Source organism: Pelophylax lessonae (genome assembly GCF_965119305.1).
Source record: "Pelophylax lessonae genome assembly, chromosome: 11".
Taxonomy (NCBI): domain Eukaryota; kingdom Metazoa; phylum Chordata; class Amphibia; order Anura; family Ranidae; genus Pelophylax; species Pelophylax lessonae.
Window position 1 is genome coordinate 215,555,900 of NC_138778.1, and position 20,330 is coordinate 215,576,229.

At 48.2% G+C, this 20,330-nt stretch overlaps 1 protein-coding gene across 1 annotated transcript in view; it reads right to left on the reverse strand.

The window, feature by feature from the left end:
• Positions 1–20,127, reverse strand: part of RAE1 (ribonucleic acid export 1) — a 39,084-nt gene extending 18,957 nt beyond the window's left edge. The window contains exons 1-3 of the mRNA XM_082271354.1: positions 20,043–20,127; positions 14,516–14,612; positions 14,328–14,432 (exon numbers count right to left, since the gene is read on the reverse strand). Of these exons, the coding sequence (XP_082127480.1) occupies positions 14,328–14,432; positions 14,516–14,605 (195 nt within the window). The 5' untranslated portion in view covers positions 14,606–14,612; positions 20,043–20,127. The remainder of the gene's footprint in view (positions 1–14,327; positions 14,433–14,515; positions 14,613–20,042) is intronic.
• Positions 20,128–20,330: the final 203 nt, after the last annotated feature.

A 20,330-nucleotide genomic window follows, 5' to 3' on the forward strand; every position in this document is an offset into this window, starting at 1 on the left:
CCCAAGGCTAAAAACAGTAGCCAACCAGGCAACAGGAGGTCAACCAAAACAACTGGAGCCCACCTGAAAAAAACAATACACCCTCAAAGAGGACCAGGTTCTCTCAACAGCAGCCTGCAACACCTTGTGGCCAAAAGAGGCATCCGCAGATGCCAACACATCCACTTTATAGAACTTTGTAAAAGTGTGCACCAATGACCAGGTGGCCGCCTTGCAAACCTGCATCACTGACGCCTGATGATGGAAGGCCCAGGAGGCACTGAGTGCCCAAGTAGAGTGCGCCTTGACAGGGAAAGGGGGAACCTGACCCCTGATGGAACAGGCGTGGATCACCATCTGTCTGATTCATCTGGGAATGGTCACAGAGGAAGCAGACAACCCTTTCCGAGACCCATCCATTAGCACAAATAGTGAGTCTGACTTCCTAAAAGATTCCATTGCTGCCAGGTACACCCTAATTGCCCGAACCACATCCAAGGCATGCAAGGCAATTTCCTTCGGATGTTTTGGCCTGGGACACAGGGAAGGCAACACAATGTCTTCATTCAAATGGAATCAGAGACAATGTAAACAAGGGAATCTCCCGAAGAATCTCAACAGTAAACTTCTGGAGGACCGAAAGCACCAAATTGGAGGTCCCAAGGTGGCAACGGAGACCGCACTGCTGGAACCAAATGGCGCAACCCCGAAAAAAAAAAGGTACGCACCAGGGAGTGTGTGGCCAAGGGTCGTTGAAAGAAGACCACCAAAACCGACACATGGCCTTTGATGGTACTCAAAGCCAATTTCTGTTCAACCCCCATGAAGGAAGGTCAAGATCAGAGCCGAGAAGGAGCGAGGATGAACCCCAAGGGACTCACACCATGTATGTCTTCCACGTACAATGGTAGTTCCTCCTAGAAGTGGATTTCCTAGCTTTTAACAGTGTTGGAATCACTGATTCAGACAAACCTCTATCCTTCAGTACCTGGCTTTCAACAGCCAAGCTGTCAAAGCAAGCGAATGTAAAGCAGGATGGAAGATTGGGCCTTGGGACAGCAGATCCTCCCTGAGAGGAAGCTTCCAAGGAACGTCGGCAACCAGCCGCACCAGATCAGCGTCCCCAACCCAGCGAGGCAAGTCCGGGGCCACTAAGATAACTGAAATCCTATCAGCCTTGATCCTGCGTAGAAGTCATGGCAGAAGTTTGAGGAGGGAAGGTGTAAATCAGATGATACTGACCCCACAGGGCCACCAGCGCATCTGTCACGTCTACCAGAGGATCCCATAACCGTGTCACAAACCTCTGTACCTCTCTGTTGAGCCGAGACACCAACAGATCAACCTCGGGGGTGCCCCACCAGAGAGACAACTGATGAAAACACCTCCGGATGAAGAGATCATTTCCATTGGTCCAACGCCTGCCGACTGAGGTAATCCACCAGTTTTCAACTCCGGAAATATGTACGGCGGAAAAGGCTGGAACGAACGTTCTGCTCCCATGAGAATGCCAGCTACCTCAAGAGCTGCCAGGACACTTCTTGTGCCCCCTTTGTAATTGACATAAGCCACAGCCATTGCGCTGTCTGATTGAATGCGCACTGGACATCCTTGGAGATGTTCCATGCAGAATCTGATCGCTCCAGGGTTCAGACCCCCTGAGCAGAATTTCTGTCAAGAACGCCTCTCCTCCCCGACAGGCTGGCATCCGTGGTGACCACCGTCCAATACAAGGGGAGGAAGGATTTGCCCTGCCGGAGCGCCAGGAGAACGAGGCCACCAGATCAGGGGCCCTTTTGCACCCCGGTTTAGCTGGATTTGGTTGTCCAGAGACTGCAGTCTTGTCCCATTTGATCGGAATCTTCCTTGCAGGGACCTTGTATGGAACCGTGCAAATGGGACCGCCTTGAAGGTAAACACCATCAGGCCCAGCACTCGCATGCAAGTCCGGAGGAATGGCCATCTGCTGAACAGCAGGAGGCGAGTTGCAGCCTGTAGTTTCTGGGTTTTGTCCAGAGGAAGGAGTACCCTGGCTAAGGCCGAGTCCAGGATCAGACCCAGATAGTCTAGTTTCGTGGAAGGAACCAAGGCAGACTTCTGAAGAATCAGAATCCAGCCGAACTTCCTCAGGGTCCGTATTGGAGATCTCCAGGTTTTTCACCAGAGCAGTAGGAGACTCTGCTCGCAGAAGAAGGTCATCCAAGTAGTCCAGGACCGCGATCCCTTGCTGACATAACAATGCTAGCACCAGGGCCAACACTTTTGTGAAGACCAGAGAAGCTGAGGCGAGACCAAAAAGTAATGCCACAAACTGATAATGCTCCCCTCCCATGGCAAAGCGGAGGAAGCGCTGGTGACCAACACATATTGGAATGTGAAGGTAAGCGTCCTTGATGTCGATGGAGACAAGAAAATCCCCATGAAGCAGGGAGACCACCACCATGTGAACAGACTCCATTCTGCACCTGCACAAGCAGTTCAGCACCTTGAGACCCAGGATTGGACGCATCTTGCCCTGCTTTCTGGGGACTGTAAAAAGGTTTGAGTAAAACCCGTGAAAACATTCTGAAGTCGGAAGCGGGACAATCACCCCTTGAAGTAAAAAGGTCTTGCAACGCCCCAAAGAGAGCCTGTAAGCGGACCGGGAACAGACGTTGGAAGGAAAGAACCATTCCGGAGGGTAAGAATGAAACTCGATCTTGTAGCTGGACCGTATGACTTTGTGAACCCACTTGTCTTGTACCGGGGAAGTCCACGGGTCCAGGAACCAATAAAGACGTCCCCCCACCCCAGATGCGGGTGAGGACGCACCTTCAAGCTGGAGGGGCCTTTTCCTTGGGTCTGGAGAAGCTCACTCTTGATTGCCAGACAAGTTTCCTTGGATCCTACAGAGGAGCTCCTGAAGGGCTTTGATCACTTGTCAATCAACCCTGAGGGACAAAAAAAAACTGTATGCGCCGAGGAGGGCCCACGTCTATGATGAGGGACCTTGCCCCAAGTAGCCAGTGGAAGAAGGGTACTCTTCACCCCCCCCCCCCCATCCCCTGGGAGACCTTTAATCATGACATCCAGGGTAGTACCAAACAGGCGATCTCCTTAAATGGGGAAAATCAGTCAAGGCCTTTTTAGAAGTTTGGTCCGCAGACCAGCATTTGAGCCAAAAGACACGCCGAAGGACCACTGTCGAAACAGAGAGCCGAGCCACTAGGTGAGTCACATCCAAACAGGCATCACAGATAAATTGTTATTATAAAAGATTCAGCGCTGAATAAATATCCAGGACCAGCAGCTCACACTAAAAAGGGTAATCCAACACCTTCACAAAAATATATTATACAATAGTTTAGCGCAGTCCATATAGAATATGTACTCAAATGGTAATAAAACACATTAAAACCAAAGGTAATAAACACTTTAAAACCAAAAATATGTAAAAGGCATTATAATAAATAAAGGAGAAAGTTCATATAGGTGATATACAAGATGATGTGAGAGAGACACAGTCCACTGGTGATCCGGTGAAAAAATTAGCAACAAGTGTGACTTCAGTGCTCATATATTTCCCATCACCTGGCACTATCTGCCTCTCACCTCCAACACTCGACCCCACAGGGTCAAACAGCATGAACAATCACCACGATATTCAGCCAGAACTACTCCAAGAGGAAAAACAGGACCGCAAACTCCAGCACTTAGCAGCCTCGAGCTCAAATATGACAGAGGATACAGCTTCCCAGATCGTTCCCAAACATAAGGGTAAAAAAGAACAAATCTAGTGCTCTCTGTTGCAGTTCAAACAATTTATTATGGCTCAAAAGAAGGTATTGCACTTACATTGTTTTGCATAGAAACGGGCACAAATTGCAGAGCATGCAGCGTGCTGGATGGATTCTGATTTCCGGGTTGTTTGGACAGCCTTCGGACCGTGTGACCAATCCCCCGTACGCGTTACGTCATGTGGGCGTAGACTTCTTCAGCGGGGATGCTGATAGGTCAATGGTCCGGCTCTTTATACTCTTTGGGCGGTACCTATTGCATCATGTCCGGCATTTCACCGTCGCCACGGAGATCGTACATCTCTCTGGACAGGAAGCAGATAGGCGGGCCCCGATCGTGTGGTTTTACTTAGCGATGCTTATGGCTGCATTAATCACCTTGGAGACATCATAACATCCCCCGCAGCCAGCACAATCTTTTGAAACAAGTTGAATCCCTTATGTTTTGTAAAATTTATTATATCCAATATTGTCTTAGATGTTTAATCCTAAAGGACAATTGTTAATCATTTGCTGATTATAATATGGTCAGACGGTTCCGACGGCTGTACCTACTATCAGACACCAGATGGCAGCATTCTGCTTACTCCATAGAAGACATATGCAAAAATACAATACACTAGATTAAAATGGATAAAAATGGATAAAAACCTATGCACATAATTTACAAATACATCTCTAATACATATGACTTGATTGTATACATAAATATTAAAATAAACAGACAAAAATTATTAAAATTGATTTAAGCAAAAAATGACCATAAAAAACGTATCTATCAGAAATAAAACAATTAAGATCAAAGTCGACATTTAAACCCAGGGGTGTTAAAACTTTAGCCTCATAGATCCAAAAGGATTCGCGACGGCTAAGTTGTCTAATAAAGTTACCTCCCCTCCAATGGTAGCTTACTTTCTCAATCCCCCAAAATTTTAAAGTGCTTGGATTTTTATGATGGCAGTTTTTAAAGTGTCTAGATACACTATGGGTGGTAAGTCCTTTGCGTATGTTATTAACGTGTTCCCCGACACGTACATGTAGAGCTCTTGACGTACGGCCAATGTATTGTAACCCACAGTCACACTCTAACATGTATACCACTCCCTGTGTGGCACATGTTATCAAGTTCTTTATTTTGTAGCTTTTTTGTGTGACTGTGGAAATAAAATCCTTACGTTTCTTAGTGTTCTTCCTACAACTTTTACAAGTGGCGCACTTTCCACACGCATAAAAACCTGCCAAGAAGGGAAAAATCCCAGTGTTCTTGACCTGGGGGGGATTAACTACTCCAGGAGCTACCTTGTCTCTAAGGGAGGGAGCTTTCCTGTAAACAAATTTCGGCTGTTCTGATAGGACAGGCCCCAAAACCCTGTCTTCCTTCAGAATAGCCCAATGTTTTACGTACTATTCTCTCAACTTTTTTATGTTGGATATTGTAATCCAGAACTAGTCGGAACTGTGTATCTGTTTCTTTGGGCCTAGAGTTTTCCAGAAGACGTTCACGATCAGTATTTTTAACCCATTCAAGTTCTTTAGATATATCTTTTTTATCATATCCCTTCTCTAAGAACCTTCCTGTTAGAGTATTTGACTGTGCGATAAAATCCTCCTCCGTGGTGCAGTTACGCCTTAAGCGTGTAAACTGCCCACGGGGGATATTGCACAGCCACTGTTTATGGTGGCAACTGTCGAGAGGGATAAAAGAATTTCTATCTGTGGGTTTAAAATAGTTACGAGTTTTAAAAACACCATCTGTTTTAAAAATCTCCAAGTCTAAAAATACAATATTTTCGAGTTTTAAATTCCACGTGAGGGCAATATTCTTTTCATTGTTATTTAGTCTGTCCATGAAGGTTTCCAGGCTTGCCATGTCCCCCTGCCATATCATGAACAGATCGTCGATGTAGCGACGGTAGCAAATCAACTGAGGGGGCAAGTTTTCAAAAACCACTTCTTCCTCCCAGTGGGCCATAAATAAATTGGCCACACTGGGAGCAAACTTAGCCCCCATTGCTACTCCCTTGATCTGTAGGTAAAAACTATGATTGTACCAGAAGTAGTTCTTTTTAAGACAAAACTTAAGACTCCTCTGAATAAACCTAATCTGTTTTCTGGGTAACTGTGATTGTCCAAGGCCCCATTTCACTGCACTCAGTGCATCGGAATGGTCAATGATGGTATATAATGAACCAACATCCGCTGTAATCATTATGCATTCTGAAGAGCTTGGTAACGTTTTTAATATTTGAATAATATGTTTTGTGTCTTTCAAAAAAGATTTCGTTTTCTGTACAACCGGCTGGAGAAAAAAATCTATATATTGTCCCAACCTGGCCGTGATGGAATCAATTCCATTAACTATAGGACGGCCAGGTGGGTTCTCCAGTTGTTTATGTATTTTAGGCAGGAAATATATTATAGGCCTCCTACAAAATAAGGGATCCAAATATAAAGCTTCCTTGTGAGTAAGTACCCCGTTGTGTTCACCCCTGGTGATTAGACTGTGTAATTCCTCTTTGAATTCCAACATAGGGTCTTTTGATAAAATTTGATAGGTGGAGCGGTCACTCAGAAGTCTTAGCATCTCATTCTTATAGCAACTACTACTAAGAACCACTAAACCCCCTCCTTTATCCGCTGGTCGTATAACGATATCGCTTCTATTTTCTAGAGAGGCAATACCTTTTTTAATGCATATTGGATCATATGCTTTTTTATATTTTAATTTTTCAAGATCACTGCACACCATGTGCTTAAACACATCTAGGTGCTTAGTGTCCTGACCAGGTGGATTGAAGGTGGATTTATTTCTCAGAGATGAGTGTTGGAATGTAGAGGAGGCTGAATTACGGGTAACAGGGTTGGATAAGAAGTATTTTTTAATATTCAACTGTCTTGTGAATCTCTGTATATTAACATAAGTTTGAAATTTATTTAAGTTCCTGATGGGAGCAAATTTTAATCCCTTATCAAGGACTTTCATTTCGTCATCCGTAAGAGGAACTTCACTCAAGTTATAAATACCTGTACCTATCTGGGCCTCTGCCTTTTTGGTTCGTCTTCCTCCTCTGCATCCTCTCTGCTTTTTCTTTTTCCCATACTCTGATTGTTGTTGTCTGGTTGGTACTGGTTCCCTCTCCAATTCTGGATTGGGGTCTCTGGGGATGGGGACTGAAATTGTGTGTGAGGTCCCCTCCAGGGGGACCTCCCCTCCTCTAAAAAATAATTTTGCTGATCATTCTCTTCAGTATGGCGGAGGGGGGTGAATCTATTTTGAAACACCGCATCTGAATAAGATCTGTACTGGGCATTATTTCCTTGTGGAAATCTTCCTCTGCCTCTCCCCCTCCCTCTACCCTTCCCTCTATTTTTTACAACCTGCCAACCATCTCCTCCATTATTAGTGGGTCTTTGGGGATAATTATAACTAGGGGGAGGGGGGTTGTAAGAATTCTTTCTGCCTCCTCCTCTTCTGTCACGATTTACCCAATTTTTGGGAGTGTGTTGTTCCTGGGAGGTTGTTAAAGGGGCATAATAAGTTTTCTTTTTTGGGATCGCTCCGCTATTAATATTAGTTTGGGGAGGACCACTAGTTTCCATTTCTGGAGATTCTTGGTTAATCTGAAATGATTGTTGCCACTTATATATATCATTTTCATTAAAATCCGCCAAGTCTCGTTGGAATTTGCCTCTCTTTTTTTCTTGTATTTCCTTATCCCATTTTTCCATTTTTAACTTTAGATCATTTAGATCAAACCCTTAACACCAAAAGATCCTGTAGATCTTGCATATTTGTTTAAGAAATTGGGTTTTTTGTTTGAGAAGAAAATCAAAGTATGGTGGGACATAGTGTCATTTGAACACTACATCTCTGCCAAACTAATCCCACGTCGTTTAAGGTGGGATGTCCCCCCTAACGACGGTTTATTGGACAGTGAGTCCTTAAAAGATTGGGAGGATTTCTTTACCAATAAAGGTTTAGAGCTTTTGGTATTTTTATTAAATCGTAAAAAGAAAAAAATGACTATTTTAGAAACTCAAATTAAAGATATCAAAGACAAAGTCGAATTAGTCAAGGACCATCCAGACTTGACAAAATTAACTAATGATCTAAAGTTAAAAATGGAAAAATGGGATAAGGAAATACAAGAAAAAAAGAGAGGCAAATTCCAACGAGACTTGGCGGATTTTAATGAAAATGATATATATAAGTGGCAACAATCATTTCAGATTAACCAAGAATCTCCAGAAATGGAAACTAGTGGTCCTCCCCAAACTAATATTAATAGCGGAGCGATCCCAAAAAAGAAAACTTATTATGCCCCTTTAACAACCTCCCAGGAACAACACACTCCCAAAAATTGGGTAAATCGTGACAGAAGAGGAGGAGGCAGAAAGAATTCTTACAACCCCCCTCCCCCTAGTTATAATTATCCCCAAAGACCCACTAATAATGGAGGAGATGGTTGGCAGGTTGTAAAAAATAGAGGGAAGGGTAGAGGGAGGGGGAGAGGCAGAGGCAGAGGAAGATTTCCACAAGGAAATAATGCCCAGTACAGATCTTATTCAGATGCGGTGTTTCAAAATAGATTCACCCCCCTCCGCCATACTGAAGAGAATGATCAGCAAAATTATTTTTTAGAGGAGGGGAGGTCCCCCTGGAGGGGACCTCACACACAATTTCAGTCCCCATCCCCAGAGACCCCAATCCAGAATTGGAGAGGGAACCAGTACCAACCAGACAACAACAATCAGAGTATGGGAAAAAGAAAAAGCAGAGAGGATGCAGAGGAGGAAGACGAACCAAAAAGGCAGAGGCCCAGATAGGTACAGGTATTTATAACTTGAGTGAAGTTCCTCTTACGGATGACGAAATGAAAGTCCTTGATAAGGGATTAAAATTTGCTCCCATCAGGAACTTAAATAAATTTCAAACTTATGTTAATATACAGAGATTCACAAGACAGTTGAATATTAAAAAATACTTCTTATCCAACCCTGTTACCCGTAATTCAGCCTCCTCTACATTCCAACACTCATCTCTGAGAAATAAATCCACCTTCAATCCACCTGGTCAGGACACTAAGCACCTAGATGTGTTTAAGCACATGGTGTGCAGTGATCTTGAAAAATTAAAATATAAAAAAGCATATGATCCAATATGCATTAAAAAAGGTATTGCCTCTCTAGAAAATAGAAGCGATATCGTTATACGACCAGCGGATAAAGGAGGGGGTTTAGTGGTTCTTAGTAGTAGTTACTATAAGAATGAGATGCTAAGACTTCTGAGTGACCGCTCCACCTATCAAATTTTATCAAAAGACCCTATGTTGGAATTCAAAGAGGAATTACACAGTCTAATCACCAGGGGTGAACACAACGGGGTACTTACTCACAAGGAAGCTTTATATTTGGATCCCTTATTTTGTAGGAGGCCTATAATATATTTCCTGCCTAAAATACATAAACAACTGGAGAACCCACCTGGCCGTCCTATAGTTAATGGAATTGATTCCATCACGGCCAGGTTGGGACAATATATAGATTTTTTTCTCCAGCCGGTTGTACAGAAAACGAAATCTTTTTTGAAAGACACAAAACATATTATTCAAATATTAAAAACGTTACCAAGCTCTTCAGAATGCATAATGATTACGGCGGATGTTGGTTCATTATATACCATCATTGACCATTCCGATGCACTGAGTGCAGTGAAATGGGGCCTTGGACAATCACAGTTACCCAGAAAACAGATTAGGTTTATTCAGAGGAGTCTTAAGTTTTGTCTTAAAAAGAACTACTTCTGGTACAATCATAGTTTTTACCTACAGATCAAGGGAGTAGCAATGGGGGCTAAGTTTGCTCCCAGTGTGGCCAATTTATTTATGGCCCACTGGGAGGAAGAAGTGGTTTTTGAAAACTTGCCCCCTCAGTTGATTTGCTACCGTCGCTACATCGACGATCTGTTCATGATATGGCAGGGGGACATGGCAAGCCTGGAAACCTTCATGGACAGACTAAATAACAATGAAAAGAATATTGCCCTCACGTGGAATTTAAAACTCGAAAATATTGTATTTTTAGACTTGGAGATTTTTAAAACAGATGGTGTTTTTAAAACTCGTAACTATTTTAAACCCACAGATAGAAATTCTTTTATCCCTCTCGACAGTTGCCACCATAAACAGTGGCTGTGCAATATCCCCCGTGGGCAGTTTACACGCTTAAGGCGTAACTGCACCACGGAGGAGGATTTTATCGCACAGTCAAATACTCTAACAGGAAGGTTCTTAGAGAAGGGATATGATAAAAAAGATATATCTAAAGAACTTGAATGGGTTAAAAATACTGATCGTGAACGTCTTCTGGAAAACTCTAGGCCCAAAGAAACAGATACACAGTTCCGACTAGTTCTGGATTACAATATCCAACATAAAAAAGTTGAGAGAATAGTACGTAAACATTGGGCTATTCTGAAGGAAGACAGGGTTTTGGGGCCTGTCCTATCAGAACAGCCGAAATTTGTTTACAGGAAAGCTCCCTCCCTTAGAGACAAGGTAGCTCCTGGAGTAGTTAATCCCCCCCAGGTCAAGAACACTGGGATTTTTCCCTTCTTGGCAGGTTTTTATGCGTGTGGAAAGTGCGCCACTTGTAAAAGTTGTAGGAAGAACACTAAGAAACGTAAGGATTTTATTTCCACAGTCACACAAAAAAGCTACAAAATAAAGAACTTGATAACATGTGCCACACAGGGAGTGGTTTACATGTTAGAGTGTGACTGTGGGTTACAATACATTGGCCGTACGTCAAGAGCTCTACATGTACGTGTCGGGGAACACGTTAATAACCTACGCAAAGGACTTACCACCCATAGTGTATCTAGACACTTTAAAAACTGCCATCATAAAAATCCAAGCACTTTAAAATTTTGGGGGATTGAGAAAGTAAGCTACCATTGGAGGGGAGGTAACTTCATTAGACAACTTAGCCGTCGCGAATCCTTTTGGATCTATGAGGCTAAAGTTTTAACACCCCTGGGTTTGAATGTCGACTTTGATCTTAATTGTTTTATTTCTGATAGATAAGTTTTTTATGGTCATTTTTTGCTTAAATCAATTTTAATAATTTTTGTCTGTTTATTTTAATATTTATGTATACAATCAAGTCATATGTATTAGAGATGTATTTGTAAATTATGTGCATAGGTTTTTATCCATTTTTATCCATTTTAATCTAGTGTATTGTATTTTTGCATATGTCTTCTATGGAGTAAGCAGAATGCTGCCATCTGGTGTCTGATAGTAGGTACAGCCGTCGGAACCGTCTGACCATATTATAATCAGCAAATGATTAACAATTGTCCTTTAGGATTAAACATCTAAGACAATATTGGATATAATAAATTTGGATATAATAAATTTTACAAAACATAAGGGATTCAACTTGTTTCAAAAGATCGTGCTGGCTGCGGGGGATGTTATGATGTCTCCAAGGTGATTAATGCAGCCATAAGCATCGCTAAGTAAAACCACACGATCGGGGCCCGCCTATCTGCTTCCTGTCCAGAGAGATGTACGATCTCCGTGGCGACGGTGAAACGCCGGACATGATGCAATAGGTACCGCCCAAAGAGTATAAAGAGCCGGACCATTGACCTATCAGCATCCCCGCTGAAGAAGTCTATGCCCACATGACGTAACGCGTACGGGGGATTGGTCACACGGTCCGAAGGCTGTCCAAACAACCCGGAAATCAGAATCCATCCAGCACGCTGCATGCTCTGCAATTTGTGCCCGTTTTTATGCAAAACAATGTAAGTGCAATACCTTCTTTTGAGCCATAATAAATTGTTTGAACTGCAACAGAGAGCACTAGATTTGTTCTTTTTTACCCTTATGTTTGGGAACGATCTGGGAAGCTGTATCCTCTGTCATATTTGAGCTCGAGGCTGCTAAGTGCTGGAGTTTGCGGTCCTGTTTTTCCTCTTGGAGTAGTTCTGGCTGAATATCGTGGTGATTGTTCATGCTGTTTGACCCTGTGGGGTCGAGTGTTGGAGGTGAGAGGCAGATAGTGCCAGGTGATGGGAAATATATGAGCACTGAAGTCACACTTGTTGCTAATTTTTTCACCGGATCACCAGTGGACTGTGTCTCTCTCACATCATCTTGTATATCACCTATATGAACTTTCTCCTTTATTTATAATGCCTTTTACATATTTTTGGTTTTAATGTGTTTATTACCTTTGGTTTTAATGTGTTTTATTACCATTTGAGTACATATTCTATATGGACTGCGCTACACTATTGTATAATATATCACAGATAAATTGCAGCTGCTGGACTAGCTGGGTCCGCCAGCTCAGCAAAGGCAGGGGGGAGCTGTTCTCCCTCCAGGTCACGACCTAAAAGCTTAGCCCACTCAGTCAGAGTCTGCAACACTAGGGCAATGGTGATATCAGGCCTCAGTTCCAAACCAGCCATAGCGCACATATTGCGGGCCACAGCCTCCGCCTTCCTGTCAGCCGGGTCCTTAAAGGACAGGGACTCTTCAACCGGAATCATGGTTGCCATGTTTAATCTGGAAACCGGAGGGTCCACCACCAGTGCCATAGTCAACTTCTTAAGAAGAGACTCCTTATAGGGGTATTGCCTAGTAAAGCGGTTAGGGACCCAAGGGGATGCTTTGGCTGTCCCCACTCTGTAGTGACAATTCTGTCAAAATAGGAGGGGAAAGGTTAGACCTTTGCTGCTCTGGATGGCTTGTGAGTGCCAAAGGGGACCTGCGCCTCTGTCGCAGCTGCGTCCTCCATCTTTAAGGTCTCACGCACAGATACAATCAGTGCGTACACCAGCACCTTTTCGTGTGCGGTCGAAGAAATTGGAGGAATCCTCCTCACTATCTGAGGATTCAGGGCGCTTGGTTGCAGACCAATGCAGGGTGACCCACGTCTGCGGCGGCCGAATCAGATTCAGGAACTGAGGGAACAGATAAGGTAGGGGAAGGCGTGGGGCACTTTTTTGCCAGCCCGTCGTTCAAAAGCCAACTCCACCCCGGACACAAAGGACTCCAGGACTGCCATCAGCACGTTGATGGATGAATTGGACCCAGAGGCCCCAAAGCCTCAGAGAGGGGATAAGGTGGGGAGATGTGCTCCAAAAGACTCCAGGGGGACCCCACACTACTGAGGGCCCCCCCCCCCCTACCGCTCTGGCAGCACACCCAGTTGCCAGTCACAGAGCCCCAATCAATCTTCAGCAGAGAGGGAGAGGACCCCCACCAGACTCACACCCCGGAGAAACCAGGCACCACAGCCACCAGGAGAATTTGCACTGCACATACGGCGATCTGGAAAGGAATGGATCCAGGAGTGAGCACCAGGGGATGAGGAGGGGCTCCCACCGCCGAAATCGATGCCCCTAGGGTTCCACTGTCATGGCCGCAGCCATTTTCTATGGCAAACCACCGCAAAATGGCCCCTGGACTACACAAACATGACCGCCATGCATTGCAGCACAAAGGCTACAAGAAAATGGCGGCACCACAAGGCTCCCAGCGACCCAGGAGGGATCCCTAGGCCTCCGGAAAGGCACGAGGGGGGGGGGGAACTGGCAGGAGCTCCCACCAGGTACAACCCCCCCCCCCCCCAACAGCTGATCGTGCAGTCGCTAGCAGCGCACCCCACCAGCCACCATTGCTAGCATAGCGCCCTTCACCGACCCTGGGAGGTGTACCAGACCACCCATACAGCCCCCGCATTAATGGATGGGGGGAAAGGTGAGGGGGTGCCTAACAGGAAGGAGAGGAACCCGGGGGTCCAACTGTCTCATGGAGAGGACCGTGTCCAACCCAAAACCCTCCAGCTACTCACCATACCAGGAACCAGGCGGGCACCACTCCAGACAGAACCCCACGCCATCTAAATGGGGGGCCATCAGCCAGGAGGAACGCTGCGACTCAGGCCCAGACTTGGTTTTATGCGACCTTGTGAGGCGTTTAACTCGCAGGCCACCCCCCTGCGGTGGGGCTATGTCACGGCCGACCAAGCGCAGAGCAGAGGTCTGCGCGTGCTCGCTGGCCATACTGGGTTGACCACTGGATCTAGATTATCCAGCCCATCGCCCATTCTGGCAGTTGATTGTAGATCTCACAGGAAAAATCCAGGAGAAAAAAAATCTATCTAAATAAAAATGTTTGCCAGGACCAGAGATCCCAGCAAGGAACTAGGTCCTTACTCCTGACTAGCCAGAAAAAAAAAAACTGAGTACCTATAGTAGAGAGGGGGGGGGGGGGGGGGGGAAGTATACTCCCTGGGACTGCCTATAGGCATAGCCAGAATTTTTTCTGCCTATTGTCCTACTCCTGTAGGGGGCAGTATAACCCAATGGTTAAGAAGACCAGGAGCTGTGTCCATCAATAAACAAAAGAGAAATTAGGCAGGTGACAGGTCATCTTTATGGAAATGCTGGGGGTTTATTAGACTCCACCCCCCCCCACCTCCCGAATGTCTCCCCTGCAGCTATTCAAGCACAGACTGTGCTACATATAAAACACACAGGACTTCATCACTTACGTCGTTTGCCCAGGAGCCGGCGATGAGGAAGTTTCCCGGCATAGGCGGCGGGCTGAAGGCTAGGCATGATATGCTGTCGTCCGGTGGAGAGCTGACCTCTATATCCTGAGAGACAACACAGATAATGATTGGAGACGGGTCCAGGAATCCCAGACCACAAACAGGGACAACATCACAGGGGAACTTACCTTCATAGGGTTGTGGTTATCGGCGGCGGTGTTACCGAACATGCTGGTCCCTCCAGTGCCAAAACCACCTGTGGAGCCAAATAAACTCATCCTGGACCTGCCAAAGTCAGAAACACGGGGTGACACCATGCTGAGGGAGCAAAGGTTTTACTGCCTGAGTGCAATGGAATGCTCTGCAAAACTATTGCAACTGCGGGTACAAGAGCATTGCTGCAACGTGCTGCGGGTACGAGAGCATTGCTGCAACGTGCTGCGGGTACAAGAGCATTGCTGCCACAAGCCGCGGGTACAAGAGCATTGCTGCAACGCGCTGCAGAGCAAACAGGAGATGTCACCAGAACAAAAAGCAGAGAGGAAAGCTTCCAATGGGTTCACCTGTTACAGTGACTCCTGTCTGAATAGGGTATGGGGAAATCTAGGGACACAAACACTAACAAATACAGATGCGACAGGGGTAGTAATCTTTCCCTACTCTAAGCAGAAAGATTTCATTAACGGCCGTTTCTGCTGCAGGGTCAATGCTACAGTGGGAGAGGGAGCCAGCAACCTCTACAGCCCCTCCCTCCTATCACCAATCCCTCTCTCCCATTACTGATCCCTATACCACATCAGCCCCTCCCTCCTATCACCAATCCCTACACCTCACCGGCCCCTCCCTCCTATCACCGACCCCTATACCTCTCCCGCCCCTCCCTCCTATCACCGACCCCTATACCTCGCCGGCCCCTCCCTCCACTTACAGATCCTTACACCTCGCCGGCCCCTCCCTCCTATTACAGATCCCTATACCCTGCTGACCCCTTTCTCCTATCACCGATTCCAATACCTCCGCAGCCCCTTCCTCCTATCATCGATCCCTATTCCTCTGCAGCCCCTCCCTCCTATCACCGATCCCTATTCCTCTGAAGCCCCTCCCTCCTATCACTGATCCCTATTCCTCTGCAGCCCCTCCCTCCTATCACCGATCCCTATACCTCCCTCCTATCACCAATTCTTATACTTTATCACCCCCTCCCTCCAGTTACCAATCCCTAAACCTTGCCGGGCCCATACCTCCTATCACCAATCCCTATACCTTGCCACCCCCTACCTCCTATCACCAATCCCTATACCTTACCAGCCCATTCCTCCCATCACCGATCCCTATACCTCACTAATCCCTCTCTAATATCACCAATCCCTCTACCTCACCAGCCACTCCCTTTTATCATCGATCCCTAAACCTCACCAATCCCTATACCTCACCAGCCCATCCCTCCCATCACCGATCCCTATACCTCGCTAATCCCTCTCTCCTATCACCAATCCCTATACCTCCACCAGCACCTCCTTTCTATCACCAATCCCTATACCACACCAGCCCCTCCCTCCTATCACCGATCCCTATACCTCGCCAAACTCTCTTACCTATCACCGACCCCTATACCCTGCCCGCCCCTTCCTATCACTAATTCCTACACCTCACCGGCCCCTCCCTCCTATTACAGATCCCTATACTTTGCTGGCCCCTTTCTCCTATCACCGATTCCTATACCTCTCATATCACTGATCCCGATACCTCTCCAGCCCCTCCCTCCTACCACCGATCCCTACTCCTTTGCAGCCCCTCCATCCTATAACCAATCCCTATAGTTTGCTGGCCCCTTTCTCCTATCCCCAATCCCTATACCTCGCCAATCCCCTTCTCCTATCACTTATCCCTATACCACACCAGCCCCTCCCCTCCTATCACCAATCCCTATACCACACCTGCCCCTCCCTCCTATCACCGATCCCTATACCTCGCCAATCCCCTTCTCCTATCACCGATCCCTATACCACACCAGCCCCTCCCTCCTATCACCAATCCCTATACCACACCTGCCCCTCCCTCCTATCACCGATCCCTATACCTCGCCAATCCCCTTCTCCTATCACCGATCCCTATACCACACCAGCCCCTCCCTCCTATCACCAATCCCTATACCTCGCCAATCCCCTTCTCCTATCACTAATCCCTATACCACACCAGCCCCTCCCCTCCTATCACCAATCCCTATACCACACCTGCCCCTCCCTCCTATCACCGATCCCTATACCACACCAGCCCCTCCCTCCTATCACCAATACCTATACCACACCAGCCCCTCCCTCCTATCACCAATCCCTATACCACACCTGCCCCTCCCTCCTATCACCGATCCCTATACCTCGCCAATCCCCTTCTCCTATCACTAATCCCTATACCACACCAGCCCCTCCCCTCCTATCACCAATCCCTATACCACACCTGCCCCTCCCTCCTATCACCGATCCCTATACCTCGCCAATCCCCTTCTCCTATCACCGATCCCTATACCACACCAGCCCCTCCCTCCTATCACCAATCCCTATACCACACCTGCCCCTCCCTCCTATCACCGATCCCTATACCTCGCCAATCCCCTTCTCCTATCACCGATCCCTATACCACACCAGCCCCTCCCTCCTATCACCAATCCCTATACCACACCAGCCCCTCCCTCCTATCACCGATCCTTATACCTCAGCAATCCCTCTCTCCTATACCTCTCCATCCCCTCCCTCCTATCACTGATCCCTATACCACACCAGCCCCTCCCATCTATCACCAACCCTATAGCTCTCCCACCCCTCCCTCCTATCAACGATCCCTATACCTTACCGGCCCCTCCCTCCTATTAACAATCTCTATACCTCTCCCTCCTATCACCGACCCCTACACCTCTCCAGCCCCTCTCTCCTATAGCCGATCCCTATACCTCTCATATCACTGATCCCAATACCTACCCAGCCCCTCCCTCTTATCACCTATCCCTAAACCTTGCCAATCCTACTCTCCTATCACCAATCCCTATACCTCGCCAGCTCCTCCCTCCTACCACCAATACCTATACCTCCATGGCCCCTCCCTCCTATTCCTTTGCAGCCCTCCCTCCTATCACCCATCCCTATACCTTGCTTGCCCCTTTCTCCTATCACCGATTCCTATACCTTGCTGGCCCATTTCTTCTATCACCAATCCCTTATACGTCACCGGCTCCTCCCTCCTACCACCGATCTCTATACCTCGCTGGCTCCTCCCTCCTACCACCGATCTCTATACCTCGCTGGCTCCTCCCTCCTACCACCGATCTCTATACCTCGCTGGCTCCTCCCTCCGATCTCTATACCTCGCTGGCTCCTCCCTCCTACCACCGATCTCTATACCTCGCTGGCTCCTGCCTCCTACCACCGATCTCTATACCTCGCTGGCTCCTCCCTCCTACCACCGATCTCTATACCTCGCTGGCTCCTCCCTCCTACCACCGATCTCTATACCTCGCTGGCTCCTCCCTCCTACCACCGATCTCTATACCTCGCTAGCTCCTCCCTCCTACCACCGATCTCTATACCTCGCTGGCTCCTCCCTCCTACCACTAATCTCTATACCTCGCTGGCTCCTCCCTCCTACCACCGATCTCTATACCTCGCTGGCTCCTCCCTCCTACCACCGATCTCTATACCTCGCTGGCTCCTCCCTCCTACCACCGATCTCTATACCTCGCTGGCTCCTCCCTCCTACCACCGATCTCTATACCTCGCTGGCTCCTCCCTCCTACCACCGATCTCTATACCTCGCTGGCTCCTCCCTCCTACCACCGATCTCTATACCTCGCTGGCTCCTCCCTCCTATCACCGATCTCTATGCCTCGCTGGCTCCTCCCTCCTACCACCGATCTCTATGCCTCGCTGGCTCCTCCCTCCTACCACCGATCGCTATACCTCGCTGGCTCCTCCCTCCTACCACCGATCTCTATACCTCGCTGGCTCCTCCCTCCTACCACCGATCTCTCTACCTCGCTGGCTCCTCCCTCCTACCACCGATCTCTATACCTCGCTGGCTCCTCCCTCCTATCACCGATCTCTATGCGTCGCTGGCTCCTCCCTCCTATCACCGATCTCTATACCTCGCTGGCTCCTCCCACCGATCTCTATACCTCGCTGGCTCCTCCCTCCTATCACCGATCTCTATGCCTCGCTGGCTCCTCCCTCCTACCACCGATCTCTATGCCTCGCTGGCTCCTCCCTCCTACCACCGATCGCTATACCTCGCTGGCTCCTCCCTCCTACCACCGATCGCTATACCTCGCTGGCTCCTCCCTCCTACCACCGATCTCTATACCTCGCTGGCTCCTCCCTCCTACCACCGATCTCTATACCTCGCTGGCTCCTCCCTCCTACCACCGATGTCTATACCTCGCTGGCTCCTCCCTCCTATCACCGATCTCTATGCGTCGCTGGCTCCTCCCTCCTACCACCGATCCATGTACTTCCATGGCCCCTACCTCCGTCACCAATCCCTATACCTCGCCGCCGCCCCCTCCCTCCTATCACCAATCCCTATACCTAGCCAACCCCTCTCCTCTATCACTGATCCCTTTGTTCCTCCAGCCTCTCCCTCCTATAACCAATCCCCATACCTTCCCGGCCCCTCCCTCCTATCGCCGATCCCTATCCGGCCTCTCCTTCTAATCCCTTTACCTCTCCAGCCCCTTCCCCCTAGCAACAGTCCCTTTTCTCCTGTGGCCCCTCCCTCCTATTACTGATCCCCTTTGGTTCCTCCCTCATTTTACTAGTCCCCTTTTCCCTGTGGACCTTCCCCCCATCACATCACTGATCCCTATTCCTCTGGGGCCCCTCCCCTCATCTCTGATCCCTATTCCTCTGGGGCCCCTACTGCTGATCCCTATTCCTCTGAGGCCCCTCCCCCTGTCACTGGTCTCTATTCCTCTAGGGCCCCTCCCTCCTATCACTGGTCTCTATTCCTCTATTGCCCCTCCCTCCTATCACTGATCCCTATTCCTCTGGGGCCCCTCCCCCTTATCACTATTCCTCTGAGTCCCCTCCCCCTGTCACTGGTCTCTATTCCTCTGGGGCCCCTCCCCCTTATCACTGATTCCTATTCCTCTGGGGCCCCTCTCCCATATCACTGATCCCTATTCTTCTGGGGCCCCTCCCCCATATCACTGATCCCTATTCCTCTGGGGCCCCTTCCTCTTATCACTGATCCCTATTCTTCTGGGGCCCCTCCCCCATATCACTGATCCCTATTCCTCTGGGGCCCCTTCCTCTTATCACTGGTCCCCATTCCCCTGGGGCCCCTCCCCTTATCACTATTCCTCTGGGGCCCCTCTCCCATATCACTGATCCCTATTCCTCTGGGGCCCCTCCCCTTATCCCTCTGAGTCACCTCCTCCATGTTTCTCTGGAATAGGGACTCACTGATCCCTATTTCTCTGGGGCCCATCCCCCACATCACTGATCCCTATTCCTCTGGGGCCCCTCATGATCCTCCAGCTCTAGGCCCTGTACAGAGTGGTGGAGGTCCCATAGAGGAGGGATGGAGGATGTGAGGCCAGGACCCCGGTGCTGTCAGGTGCTCACCCCTGAGACATGCTGCCTCTCCCAGGAACACCCGTCTTCATACCCCGCCCCCAGCTCCCTGCACCGATCCCGGGCTGTCTATCCTCCCATCCCCAAAACTCACCGGATTCCTCCCGCCCGAAACCTCCAGGAGAACCCACACCGGCGCCAATCACCCGACGCACGACACGTGACGTCACCTCTGCGCCGCTCTGACACTCACACACAGCGACATCTGCTGACCGCAGCGAGAAACTGACACACAGCGACACCTGCTGGTTAGAGCGCTAACTGACAGCCAAAGGGCTCCTGCTGAAAGAAAAAAAAAGTGTCCAGCTACCTTTTACATCACTTTGGGCCTCCACAGCCATGTACCTGGATTTATATACTCCTCATAATGGGCACAGCAGGT